We start from the raw sequence: 13670 nt of genomic DNA on the forward strand, positions 1-13670 counted from the left end.
GATTATGTGACAAACTATAATCAGAGACAATGGAGCCGCGGCGTGAAATGAAACCGCTGCCTGCGCCAATGTACGAGAGCAGACGGGGTGAGATCTGTGGTGTTTGTTAGGGGGGGAGATTGAAATATAAATGTCACTAGAAACTAAAAGCTGAATGAAGTGTCACATTATTAATACGAGAGCTAGAGAAGAGCCGGACCAATAGCAGTGACTGACACCAGGAAATCCTATTTTTTATTAGGGGTTGTTCCCCTTTAAATTAACTGTTAGTATGATGTAGAGATGGACATTCTGAGACAATTTGCAATTGGTCTTAATTTTTTATTATTTAGCTTTTTATTCAGCAGCTCTGTAGTTTCAGCAGTCTGGTTACTAGGGTCCAAATTCCCCTAGCAACCATGGACTGATTTGAATAAGAGACTGGAATATGAATAGGAGAGATGATGATGATGCAGAGTAAATGTGTAGAGCATGAAGTTGTGATATCACTGTACTGAGCTTTTTTGGACACTGTCACTTTAAATGCAACCATTTAGTAAATGACCCCCAATGAGTGTGAATCCGGTGGCACTTTGTGGCATGTGCTGCGCTGATATTGGATTCAGCAGCTGGGGGATGGGCATTCAGGCTTCCCATTGGCCAGTTCTTCTTGTGCTGAGCCCATTCTTATAGGAGAACGCGGTTGTGATTTCCCAGATGGACTTGTGCGACTCTGACCAAGTTCAAAACTCGTTGTCTCTGTCCCCGGGCGCTGGGCTAGTATTTGCCAATATGGAGTCGCCTGGTAGTCCCGCAGGAATAGGGCATTGTGCCTGGTGTTGGGTATTGAAGCCTGAAAAGCACAGAAATAATTGGTTTTCCATTGTTGCAATGATGGATTTACTAGAACAATGGTTACAATAGGCAAAGCTGAGTCTGCATGGGAAACATAGGGACTCCCAGGTTTTACTCATACACTTATGGGCCACATATGGGCCCCCAATGGAAACCGACTGACTGGATAAAAGATTTTACTTCTCACTATATAACAGGATTTCAGAATCAAATCCTCCTCCCATAGTTCCGACACACGTTCCTTATCCTGTCGTTTATAATTACTCCGAGCAAGTGACGGACCCTTAATATCCCCCCCCCACACGTTCCCATGAAGGTCAGATGGAGCCGGACACAAAGCGACTGTCAGACTCACCGGCTCGCGCTTCTCTGTTTGATCACTTTGTATTGAAGCCTTTGTCCAGATGGCGTTTGGCTCCGTGCGTTTCCTGAAACAGTAAAAATTACATTTCATTCCTATTTTATGTTTGTAATTATTAAAATATATATATAAGGTATTCTAGGGAAAATCTACCCACTTGTTATAAGGGATCATCGGCCATATATTTCCCTCTAAATCTATAATAATATCCATCATTTATATTCTGTTTATTTGTATTTAGGCATATGGGTGGGAGCTGCCATATTGTTTCCTTGTATCACTTAATTGCTCAGTAACTGATACCTGTGAGACAAGGCTGAGATGATTCCTGGGAAGTCCAAGAATTCTTCCACCTGACGACAAACACGGAGAAAACAAAATCAGACAAACATTACCCTGTGCTACTGTATTATATTATAACGGAACGGGGGTTAGGGAGTAGAGAGACAAATGGGGGAGAGGAGAAATATAGAAGGGGAGAGAAGAGGGAGGATGGGGGAGAGTAAGGCCAAACAGTTGGGGAGAAAAGTAAAGGAGAGGGAATGAGAGACAGAAGGAGAGAAGGGAAAGGGGGTTAGGGAGTAGAGAGACAAATGGGGGAGAGGAGAAATATAGAAGGGGAGAGAAGAGGGAGGATGGGGAGAGTAAGGCCAAACAGTTGGGGGAGAAAAGGAAAGGAAAGGGGATGAGAGACAGAAGGGAAAGGGGGTTAGGAGTAGAGAGACAAATGGGGGAGAGGAGAAATATAGAAGGGGAGAGAAGAGGGAGGATGGGGAGAGTAAGGCCAAACAGTTGGGGAGAAAAGTAAAGGAGAGGGGATGAGAGACAGAAGGAGAGAAGAGAAAGGGGGTTAGGGAGTAGAGAGACAAATGGGGGAGAGGAGAAATATAGAAGGGGAGAGAAGAGGGAGGATGGGGGAGAGTAAGGCCAAACAGTTGGGGGAGAAAAGGAAAGGAAAGGGGATGAGAGACAGAAGGGAAAGGGGGTTAGGGAGTAGAGAGACAAATGGGGGAGAGGAGAAATATAGAAGGGGAGAGAAGAGGGAGGATGGGGGAGAGTAAGGCCAAACAGTTGGGGAGAAAAGTAAAGGAGAGGGGATGAGAGACAGAAGGAGAGAAGGGAAAGGGGTTAGGGAGTAGAGAGACAAATGGGGGAGAGGAGAAATATAGAAGGGAGAGAAGAGGGAGGATGGGGGGGAGTAAGGCCAAACAGTTGGGGAGAAAAGGAAAGGAGAGGGGATGAGAGACAGAAGGAGAGAAGGGAAAGGGGGTTAGGGAGTAGAGAGACAAATGGGGGAGAGGAGAAATATAGAAGGGAGAGAAGAGGGAGGATGGGGGAGAGTAAGGCCAAACAGTTGGGGGAGAAACGGAAAGGAGAGGGGATGAGAGACAGAAGGAGAGAAGGGAAAGGGGGTTAGGGAGTAGAGAGACAAATGGGGAAGAGGAGAAATATAGAAGGAGAGAGAAGAGGGAGGATGGGGGAGAGTAAGGCCAAACAGTTGGGGGAGGAAAGGAAAGGAGAGGGGGTGAGAGACAGAAGGAGAGAAGGGAAAGGGGGTTAGGGAGTAGAGCGACAAATGGGGGAGAGGAGAAATATAGAAGGAGAGAGAATAGGGAGGATGGGGGTGAGTAAGGCCAAATAGGCCAAAAGGATAACATCAGAGAAAAGGGGAGGGGGATGGAGACCAGGGGAGGAGTTAGTGAATTTTATCTGCCCCCCATACCACTGGAGATAGGAAATTTCCTCATCAGGGAGGGTGTGGCCTTTGAAATAAGTCCCACCCACAATTATGCAGCCCAGGAAGTAGATAAGACACTCACCGTGCCCTTCGCTCTCTCCCATCCCTCTTCCTCCCTATTGTCCGGGTTTTGTGTCCTCCCCGATTTCTTTTTCCTCTCCGGCGCATTCTTTCTGCCACTTTTTGTCGCTGTCTCTCTGAGAAGTGAGATACTGGATTAGTCATGTGACTTTAACCCTCTGAACTGACCGTGAAGAATTTGAAACCCCCACTCCACTCTATACTGATTCCATGCAGATCGTGACCTGTCAGAATGGAACCCAAGGGCCCAGAAACTAGGGCTCAACTTCTTTACCTCCTGGGAGATGTGATTGGCCAGTTCTCCTCCTCCTCCTCCTCGCTCTGCCCTTTCATCTGCTGAAGATCTCGTCTTACTTGGTCCAATAGCAGAGACACATTATCTTCTCTCTGGGACAGAACAAATGTCTCAGCCAATAACAATAGGGGGAGGTTCCTGTCTGACCATGGGAAAGAGAACAGCCCAGGAGCAGGAAGTACAGAGAATCAGAGCTCTGTACCTGGGTAAGTACTGGGGGAGATTCACTTACCCAGGGGGAGGTTCCTGTCTGACCATGGGAAAGAGAACAGCCCAGGAGCAGGAAGTACAGAGAATCAGAATTCTGTAACTGGGTAAGTACTGGGGGAGATTGGATTCACTTACCCAGGGGGAGGTTCCTGTCTGACCATGGGAAAGAGAACAGCCCAGGAGCAGGAAGTACAGAGAATCAGAGCTCTGTACCTGGGTAAGTACTGGGGGAGATTGGATTCACTTACCCAGGGGGAGGTTCCTGTCTGACCATGGGAAAGAGAACAGCCCAGGAGCAGGAAGTACAGAGAATCAGAATTCTGTACCTGGGTAAGTACTGGGGGGAGATTGGATTCATTTACCCAGGGGGAGCTTCCTGTCTGACCATGGGAAAGAGAACAGCCCAGGAGCAGGAAGTACAGAGAATCAGAGCTCTGTACCTGGGTAAGTACTGGGGGAGATTGGATTCACTTACCCAGGGGGAGGTTCCTGTCTGACCATGGGAAAGAGAACAGCCCAGGAGCAGGAAGTACAGAGAATCAGAGCTCTGTACCTGGGTAAGTACTGGGGGAGATTGGATTCACTTACCCAGGGGAGGTTCTGTCTGACCATGGGAAAGAGAACAGCCCAGGAGCAGGAAGTACAGAGAATCTGAGCTCTGTACCTGGGTAAGTACTGGGGGAGATTGGATTCACTTACCCAGGGGGAGGTTCCTGTCTGACCTTGGGAAAGAGAACAGCCCAGGAGCAGGAAGTACAGAGAATCAGAGCTCTGTACCTGGGTAAGTACTGGGGGAGATTCACTTACCCAGGGGGAGGTTCCTGTCTGACCATGGGAAAGAGAACAGCCCAGGAGCAGGAAGTACAGAGACTCAGAGCTCTGTACCTGGGTAAGTACTGGGGAGATTGGATTCACTTACCCAGGGGGAGGTTCCTGTCTGACCATGGGAAAGAGAACAGCCCAGGAGCAGGAAGTACAGAGACTCAGAGCTCTGTACCTGGGTAAGTACTGGGGGAGATTGGATTCACTTACCCAGGGGGAGGTTCCTGTCTGACCATGGGAAAGGGAGCAGCCCAGGAGCAGGAAGAGAATCAGGGCTGTGTATGTGTTTACAAACAGTAATATATATATATAAGTCACACTCATGGATATATTGTTACGGTTGCTCTTGGTGCGGCAGACAATCCCATAATAGTCTCGCAGGTGAATAAACACAATAAATGGGCAGCCTGCTGGGAGGGCGACAGGCTGTTTTATGAACCGGTTAGATGTGGAAATCGCTGTTCTCTGAATCAGGTCAGGCAGAAACGCACGCTCTGCGCTGGAAATATGTCTAAATGCCAGGCCTGATGTTGTTGCGCTGGAAGGAGAAGGTCAGTAGTGGGAACCCGGGGTTGTAAAAATAAATGAATTTGTTTCATGTGAAATCTCTGCCGACCCAGAAGACAATGTGTATTATATATGTATCACCAGTTCATGCCTATTTGGAATCTAAATAGCGACTGTTCTTCTGGATCAGAACCTTTCAGGGACCCAATAGACAATTAGGTCTTTCCTGTGTTATATAAGTTAGAAAGTGATCTGGCTGGAATTGAACCCAAGACCCCAGCTCTGCACTGATATAATTATTATTAATTGCTCCTCTTACTCCTCCTTCATTCTGCCACTTGTGCCTGGTTGCTAGGGCCACTGATCCTAGCAACCACATAACAAAGCAAAACAGATGATTCAAAAGGCACTTTAAAAGTCAACGTCCCCCTTAAAACCCTGTCGGTGTCCTGCAGCTCCTAAACTACAACTCTCAGCCGAAGCACAGGGAGCGAATGGTTAAGAATCTCTCCATCGCTGCTTCTGTGTGAGTCACAATCTAGGTCTGTGCGTTCAAACTGGATCAGGATTGTGTCCCAGAATTCCTTGCTGACGTTACAATCATCCCACTCACAGCAGGTTTTGTCTCTATCCCATTGGCTGAAAGTTTATCTCTGAGATTCATTCCTGGATTGAACTTTAACTTGATCATCACCCACTTTACTCACACCTGACTCATGCACTAGTTGGGTTATTTCCCCTTACAAATCATAATTTTCTGATGACCTGCGGATAGAAAAGACTCGTTTTGAGTCATCGCTGACGCTCTATTGTGTAACCACCCACCTGTACCTGGGGCTCTGAGTAACATAGAGCAATGGGGGGGTAGAAAGAGAAATTGCCAACCCAGTGAGAATGAGGAATGAATGGATATTGGGAAATTGTATCAGGAGTCAGAAGCAGCAGTGCAGAGAAGAGAAAGGGACAGACACAATGACAGTTACACAGAACTATAAACCCAGTGAGAATGAGGAATGAATGGATATTGGGAAGTTGTATCAGGAGTCAGAAGCAGCAGTGCAGAGAATTGAAAGGGACAGACACAATGACAGTTACACAGAACTATAAACCCAGTGAGAATGAGGAAAGAATGGATATTGGGAAGTTGTATCAGGAGTCAGAGGCAGCAGTGCAGAGAAGAGAAAGGGACAGACACAATGACAGTTACACAGAACTATAAACCCAGTGAGAATGAGGAATGAATGGATATTGGGAAGTTGTATCAGGAGTCAGAAGCAGCAGTGCAGAGAAAGGGACAGACACAATGACAGTTACACAGAACTATAAACCCAGTGAGAATGAGGAATGAATGGATATTGGGAAGTTGTATCAGGAGTCAGAGGCAGCAGTGCAGAGAAAGGGACAGACACAATGACAGTTACACAGAACTATAAACCCAGTGAGAATGAGGAATGAATGGATATTGGGAAGTTGTATCAGGAGTCAGAGGCAGCAGTGCAGAGAAGAGAAAGGGACAGACACAATGACAGTTACACAGAACTATAAACCCAGTGAGAATGAGGAATGAATGGATATTGGGAAGTTGTATCAGGAGTCAGAGGCAGCAGTGCAGAGAAAGGGACAGACACAATGACAGTTACACAGAACTATAAACCCAGTGAGAATGAGGAATGAATGGATATTGGGAAGTTGTATCAGGAGTCAGAAGCAGCAGTGCAGAGAAGAGAAAGGGACAGACACAATGACAGTTACACAGAACTATAAACCCAGTGAGAATGAGGAATGAATGGATATTGGGAAGTTGTATCAGGAGTCAGAAGCAGCAGTGCAGAGAAGAGAAAGGGACAGACACAATGACGTTACACAGAACTATAAACCCAGTGAGAATGAGGAATGAATGGATATTGGGAAGTTGTATCAGGAGTCAGAAGCAGCAGTGCAGAGAAGAGAAAGGACAGACACAATGACAGTTACACAGAACTATAAACCCAGTGAGAATGAGGAATGAATGGATATTGGGAAGTTGTATCAGGAGTCAGAAGCAGCAGTGCAGAGAAGAGAAAGGGACAGACACAATGACAGTTACACAGAACTATAAACCCAGTGAGAATGAGGAATGAATGGATATTGGTAAGTTGTATCAGGAGTCAGAAGCAGCAGTGCAGAGAAGAGAAAGGGACAGACACAATGACAGTTACACAGAACTATAAACCCAGTGAGAATGAGGAATGAATGGATATTGGGAAGTTGTGTCAGGAGTCAGAGGCAGCAGTGCAGAGAAAGGGACAGACACAATGACAGTTACACAGAACTATAAACCCAGTGAGAATGAGGAATGAATGGATATTGGGAAGTTGTATCAGGAGTCAGAAGCAGCAGTGCAGAGAAGAGAAAGGGACAGACACAATGACAGTTACACAGAACTATAAACCCAGTGAGAATGAGGAATGAATGGATATTGGGAAGTTGTGTCAGGAGTCAGAAGCAGCAGTGCAGTGGAGAAGGAATGGATATTAGGAATACATTTCCTTTCTACCAAGGAGTATAAAGGACGGTTGTACTAACGAGTGAGTAATTAGGGAGCTTTGCAAATGAAATAAAAGAGACTTCAGAGAATGAGGCTGCTGATTGGCTGCCAGGGAAGGTGCCAGGTATCGAGTCACTTGGAAACAATCTCGTGTATAAAAGTCTGACAATAAGGAGGAGACAAATGTATCATCTCGTTACTCACTCCTGACGCAGAATCTTCGTCGTCTCCTTTATTCGCGGGCCCTGCGTCAGGCACAGACAAATGAGATCCTGTTGGGAAGGTAATTGCACATTAAGGGCCGGGAGAATGGGGCATTCGTTATACACAACGTTCCTATTAATGAATCATATGCTGCTTTATAGGAGAAAGGCAGGAACAGCCCAGCGGAGAGACGCCGCTCATCCATGAGTTCAGTCACCGGAACCTGGAATTAAACCTATTTTTATGTTCAGTTTTTATATCTAATTGTGGTAACAACTTTGTTACAAAGAATCTACGTGGGAGCCGCTGGGACTGAAATAAACTTCTTAATTATGGGCATTTACCCTTTAATGGTCCAGTCACAGGCTGTATATCACTTCTGTAACATTATATTATACGTTATGTACTAAGCACAATTCAGCAGGAACAGTCCCCTAAGTTTGCTCATAGTCTGTACAGAGAGATCCCATAAAACTATGGTACATAGGTATTCCCTGTACTAAGCACAATTCAGCAGGAACAGTCCCTAAGTTTGCTCATAGTCTGTACAGAGAGATCCCATAAAACTATGGTACATAGGTATTCCCTGTACTAAGCACAATTCAGCAGGAACAGTCCCCTAAGTTTGCTCATAGTCTGTACAGAGAGATCCCATAAAACTATGGTACATAGGTATTCCCTGTACTAAGCACAATTCAGCAGGAACAGTCCCTAAGTTTGCTCATAGTCTGTACAGAGAGATCCCATAAAACTATGGTACATAGGTATTCCCTGTACTAAGCACAATTCAGCAGGAACAGCCCCTAAGTTTGCTCATAGTCTGTACAGAGAGATCCCATAAAACTATGGCAGCATAGGTATTCCCTGTACTAAGCACAATTCAGCAGGAACAGTCCCTAAGTTTGCTCATAGTCTGTACAGAGAGATCCCATAAAACTATGGTACATAGGTATTCCCTGTACTAAGCACAATTCAGCAGGAACAGCCCCTAAGTTTGCTCATAGTCTGTACAGAGAGATCCCATAAAACTATGGTACATAGGTATTCCCTGTACTAAGCACAATTCAGCAGGAACAGCCCCTAAGTTTGCTCATAGTCTGTACAGAGAGATCCCATAAAACTATGGCAGCACAGGGTGGGAATAGAACACTCTAATGGTGGGTTACAGGGGAGGGGCATGGAGGGTTGTTAAAGTACTGAACCAATTGCAAAAATCTTTCACTACTTTCGAGTGGTCTGTGCTCCACCCACTTTTATATAGAGGCGGGGCTTGTTCTAGGCACATAGGATTGATTGACAGTACATTTGGATAGTTGTCCTTTGATCTTTATGAAGAAATCATTGCAGCTCCCTCTAGAGGCGACCGATATTTACTGCAGGGAGACGACCCTATCAGAATTATTATTATTACTATTATTATATGATATATAATAGGAGCAGGTTGCACGTATAGAAGCTGCACTTTGTACATCACACTGAGATTTATGGGATCGTTTTTGCTGCCAATTTCCTGCTGCAAATCGTGTGAAATTCTCCTGCGAAGCAGAACTTGGAAATATCACTGACCTTTCCCTTCTGTTCTCTCGGCTCTTTGTGGTTTTTTTTATTAGAGAAAAGGAGAGAAATACGAGGAAAACAAAGCCTGACCTTCTGCCGGGGAGAACAAGCAGCCGAGTGCAATTAGTTGTCCTTTAAATCCGGTGTCAGCGACGGGTGCCATTGGGTGCTCAGCTGATCAAAGGGAAAGTTCAGCCCAAGGGAACGTGGCAAGTTGTTTGTTACATTGTATCAGATGCTACAAACTGTCACAGGCTCGGGCTCATTTATCAACACTGGGCAGTTACCCATAGCAACCAATCAGTGATTAGCTTTTGAAAGCCAGCTGCAAGTAGAACAATGAAAGCAGCAATCTGATTGGTTGCCATCGGTTACTGCCCAGTGTTGATAAATGACCCTCGGTAACTGAGTCATGTGACTCAAGTCCAGGCTACAGGAGAGGATTATGGGAGTTAGAACTAATTAGGATAAAGAGAGGATATTGGGTCCCGCCGTGCATTCTGGGAAATCTCTTCCTGATACAAATAATTTACCTGGTTTGGTTGATCGGGGGCCCAGGGGCCACAGCTTGACAGGGATCCTCAGGGGCCACAAGTGGGAGTCGAACACGTTCATGTGGGCAATGTGCTCAAAGTGCCTGGCCCTGGCCAACTGAAATAATCCAGAATATTAATAATAATAATAATAATAATAATAATAATAATAACAATAATAATAATAATAATAATAATAATAAATAATAATAATCATAATAATCATAATATTAATAATAATAATAAGTGTATCAATGGACATTGTCATTATTATCCTTTATTTACACATTGGTGCTCAATGAATAATGGGCCGGGGCTGTTTCCATGGCTTGGGTCCCTGGTTACAGTGAAACCTTAAGGCTAAAGCTTCTCCCTACTTTGTGCAAAGAGTCGGGTCCTTGAGAAAATAGGTTTTCCGAAATGGGAAGAACCCGACCTGAACCCAACTGAACCCCTATGGGATAAACTGGAACCCCCCAACTGTGAGCCTGATCCCCCCTGAATGGAAGCAACTCCCAGCAACAACTCCCGGCAACAAGGTTATAGCAGCAACGGGAGGAGCAGCTGCATAGTCACCTCTTTGGGTTGGGAACGAGATGTTGGATAAATGTTACAAAAATAGCCCCAAACATCGTGTTCCCTGAGACGCAGAGAGAAGGACAAGTTAAATAAATGTGCAGCATAGAGAGAAAACAACGAGTTTGTTCAGCCTCCCTTAACCCCGTGTTCTCTCATTTTGCCAATAACTATTTCTGTACATCTTGAGTCCCCCAGCTGCCCCTTCTCTCACCCCCCCCCCCCCATCATCTAGAGATCAGCCTTAAACAGTCCCAACAACTTGCAATCTAAACCCAGCAGCGCCATCTACAGGTCAGTACAGGTAATAGTCATCTTGTTATATCCATGAAATTCCTTTATTAGATCATGAACAGGATTCTACGGTAAAGGGAATACCTATACTGCCATAGTTTTATGGGATCTCTCTGTACAGACTATGAGCAAACTTAGGGGACTGTTCCTGCTGAATTGTGCTTAGTACAGGGAATACCTATGCTCATATAGTTTTATGGGATCTCTCTGTACAGACTAAAAGCAAACTTAGGGGACTGTTCCTGCTGAATTGTGCTTAGTACAGGGAATACCTATGCTGCCATAGTTTTATGGGATCTCTGTACAGACTATGAGCAAACTTAGGGACTATTCCTGCTGAATTGTGCTTAGTACAGGGAATACCTATACTGCCATAGTTTTATGGGATCTCTCTGTACAGACTATGAGCAAACTTAGGGACTGTTCCTGCTGAATTGTGCTTAGTACAGGGAATACCTATGTGCCATAGTTTTATGGGATCTCTCTGTACAGACTATGAGCAAACTTAGGGACTGTTCCTGCTGAATTATGCTTAGTACAGGGAATACCTATGCTGCCATAGTTTTATGGGATCTCTCTGTACAGACTATGAGCAAACTTAGGGGACTGTTCCTGCTGAATTGTGCTTAGTAAAGGGAATACCTATGCTGCCATAGTTTTATGGGATCTCTCTGTACAGACTATGAGCAAACTTAGGGGACTGTTCCTGCTGAATTGTGCTTAGTACAGGGAATACCTATGCTGCCATAGTTTTATGGGATCTCTCTGTACAGACTAAGAGCAAACTTAGGGACTGTTCCTGCTGAATTGTGCTTAGTACAGGGAATACCTATGCTGCCATAGTTTTATGGGATCTCTCTGTACAGACTATGAGCAAACTTAGGGACTGTTCCTGCTGAATTGTGCTTAGTACAGGGGATACCTATGCTGCCATAGTTTTATGGGATCTCTCTGTACAGACTATGAGCAAACTTAGGGACTGTTCCTGCTGAATTGTGCTTAGTACAGGGGATACCTATGTACCATAGTTTTATGGGATCTCTCTGTACAGACTATGAGCAAACTTAGGGACTGTTCCTGCTGAATTGTGCTTAGTAAAGGGAATACCTATGCTGCCATAGTTTTATGGGATCTCTCTGTACAGACTATGAGCAAACTTAGGGACTGTTCCTGCTGAATTGTGCTTAGTACAGGGGAATACCTATGTACCATAGTTTTATGGGATCTCTCTGTACAGACTATGAGCAAACTTAGGGACTGTTCCTGCTGAATTGTGCTTAGTACAGGGAATACCTATGCTGCCATAGTTTTATGGGATCTCTCTGTACAGACTATGAGCAAACTTAGGGACTGTTCCTGCTGAATTGTGCTTAGTACAGGGAATACTATGCTGCCATAGTTTTATGGGATCTCTCTGTACAGACTATGAGCAAACTTAGGGACTGTTCCTGCTGAATTGTGCTTAGTACAGGGAATACCTATGTACCATAGTTTTATGGGATCTCTCTGTACAGACTATGAGTAAACTTAGGGACTGTTCCTGCTGAATTGTGCTTAGTACAGGGAATACCTATGTACCATAGTTTTATGGGATCTCTCTGTACAGACTATGAGCAAACTTAGGGACTGTTCCTGCTGAATTGTGCTTAGTACAGGGAATACCTATACTGCTTCACTATACTCATGTCACATGATCACACTGGGATTGTGGGAAATGAAAGAAACAGGACAGTTTTTGGCAGGAGCCTCACAGAATCGGTTCTGGTTTAGGGAAGAAAGTGGTGGAATGGGAATATTTCTTACTTCTGGAATATCTGGGGAGTCAGTTGGATGTTCTGCAGAATTTTCGTTGGAAAGATCAGACATTTTGGCATCCAGCTCCCTCTGGTGGCGGAAAATAGAAAACATATAAAGAAAACAAAATCAATTCAGTTGTATAAAATATGAGGATAATACAGTCACATGAAGACATTTTAATTTGTTTTGACCCCAAGAGCTTACAAATTAGAGGAACCAATGGGATTATAACATATGAGCATGAGATTTGCTGTTTGGTGCAAAGGCTGATGGGAAATCCCCACGTGTCTCTTAATCCAAAATAATCAGCAAATTGTGTAACAGAGAGAATTGGCCGAAGATCAGACGTAATATTTACCTTTCTGTACAAATCTGTCCCGTCCCTGTGATTGTCTGTCCCGGATCTGCCACTGGGCGTCTCCTGTTCCCCCTCCCAAATAAACACAATGGTTGCCTGGAAACCAAATTCTGCCTCTTAGTTACCTGTCGCCCGACCCACGGCAACCACTGTCTCCTATAGGGACTTACTGCCCCCCATGTGACTCCCCCATATCATATATGCACATAATGTAAGTGTATAATATATAGGCACAGCCCCCCATCTTTCCTCTGTCACCCCCATATCATATATGCACATAATGTAAGTGTATAATATATAGGCACAGCCCCCCATCTTTCCCCTGTCACCCCCATATCATATATGCACATAATGTAAGTGTATAATATATAGGCACAGCCCCCCATCTTTCCCCTGTCACCCCATATCATATATGCACATAATGTAAGTGTATAATATATAGGCACAGCCCCCCATCTTTCCCCTGTCACCCCCATATCATATATGCACATAATGTAAGTGTATAATATATAGGCACAGCCCCCATCTTTCCCCTGTCACCCCCATATCATATATGCACATAATGTAAGTGTATAATATATAGGCACAGCCCCCATCTTTCCTCTGTCACCCCCATATCATATATGCACATAATGTAAGTGTATAATATATAGGCACAGATATACCTCCATCTTTCCTCTGTCACCCCCATATCATATATGCACATAATGTAAGTGTATAATATATAGACACAGATTTACAAGATTGAGATGGTTGAAACGTTCTAATATGGAAGTTCCCCAGTTGTCCCTGGAAACATTTTTTATTATTATTATTTCATTTTTTTATTATTATTGTTGTTTTTATTATTACTATTTATATTATTATTATTAGTAGTAGTATAATTATTGTTATTATTATTGTTATTATTATTATGTATTATTCGTATTTTTATTATTATTTATTATTAGTGTTATTAATCCAGTTACTGCTCTGA

The 13670-nt window shown here is 44.2% G+C and overlaps 1 protein-coding gene across 1 annotated transcript; it reads right to left on the reverse strand.

Annotated features, from left to right (window-relative positions):
• Positions 1–325: 325 nt before the first annotated feature.
• On the reverse strand, positions 326–12788 carry LOC108710713. Its single transcript, XM_041585802.1, has 9 exons — positions 12695–12788; positions 12343–12423; positions 9670–9787; positions 7580–7647; positions 3289–3401; positions 3016–3130; positions 1499–1548; positions 1190–1262; positions 326–832 (listed from the first exon to the last, which is right to left on the reverse strand). Exons 2-9 carry the CDS (start codon positions 12403–12405, stop codon positions 602–604), a joined length of 831 nt encoding a protein of 276 aa, XP_041441736.1. The 5' UTR covers positions 12406–12423; positions 12695–12788; the 3' UTR covers positions 326–601.
• Between the last annotated feature and the right edge of the window lie 882 nt (positions 12789–13670).

The sequence above is a fragment of the Xenopus laevis genome, chromosome 3L, assembly GCF_017654675.1.
Source record: "Xenopus laevis strain J_2021 chromosome 3L, Xenopus_laevis_v10.1, whole genome shotgun sequence".
Lineage (NCBI taxonomy): Eukaryota > Metazoa > Chordata > Amphibia > Anura > Pipidae > Xenopus > Xenopus laevis.

Excerpts from the sequence above, each read along its gene's own strand:
- LOC108710713 (XM_041585802.1), bottom strand. The coding sequence starts at position 12,405 with ATGTCTGATCTTTCCAACGAAAATTCTGCAGAACATCCAACTGACTCC. Across the intron at positions 3,402-7,579 it reads ACGAAGATTCTGCGTCAGGA|AGAGAAGATAATGTGTCTCT; the intron begins GTGAGTAACGAG and ends GTTCTGTCCCAG. Across the intron at positions 3,131-3,288 it reads CCAATCACATCTCCCAGGAG|AGAGACAGCGACAAAAAGTG; the intron begins GTAAAGAAGTTG and ends CTCACTTCTCAG.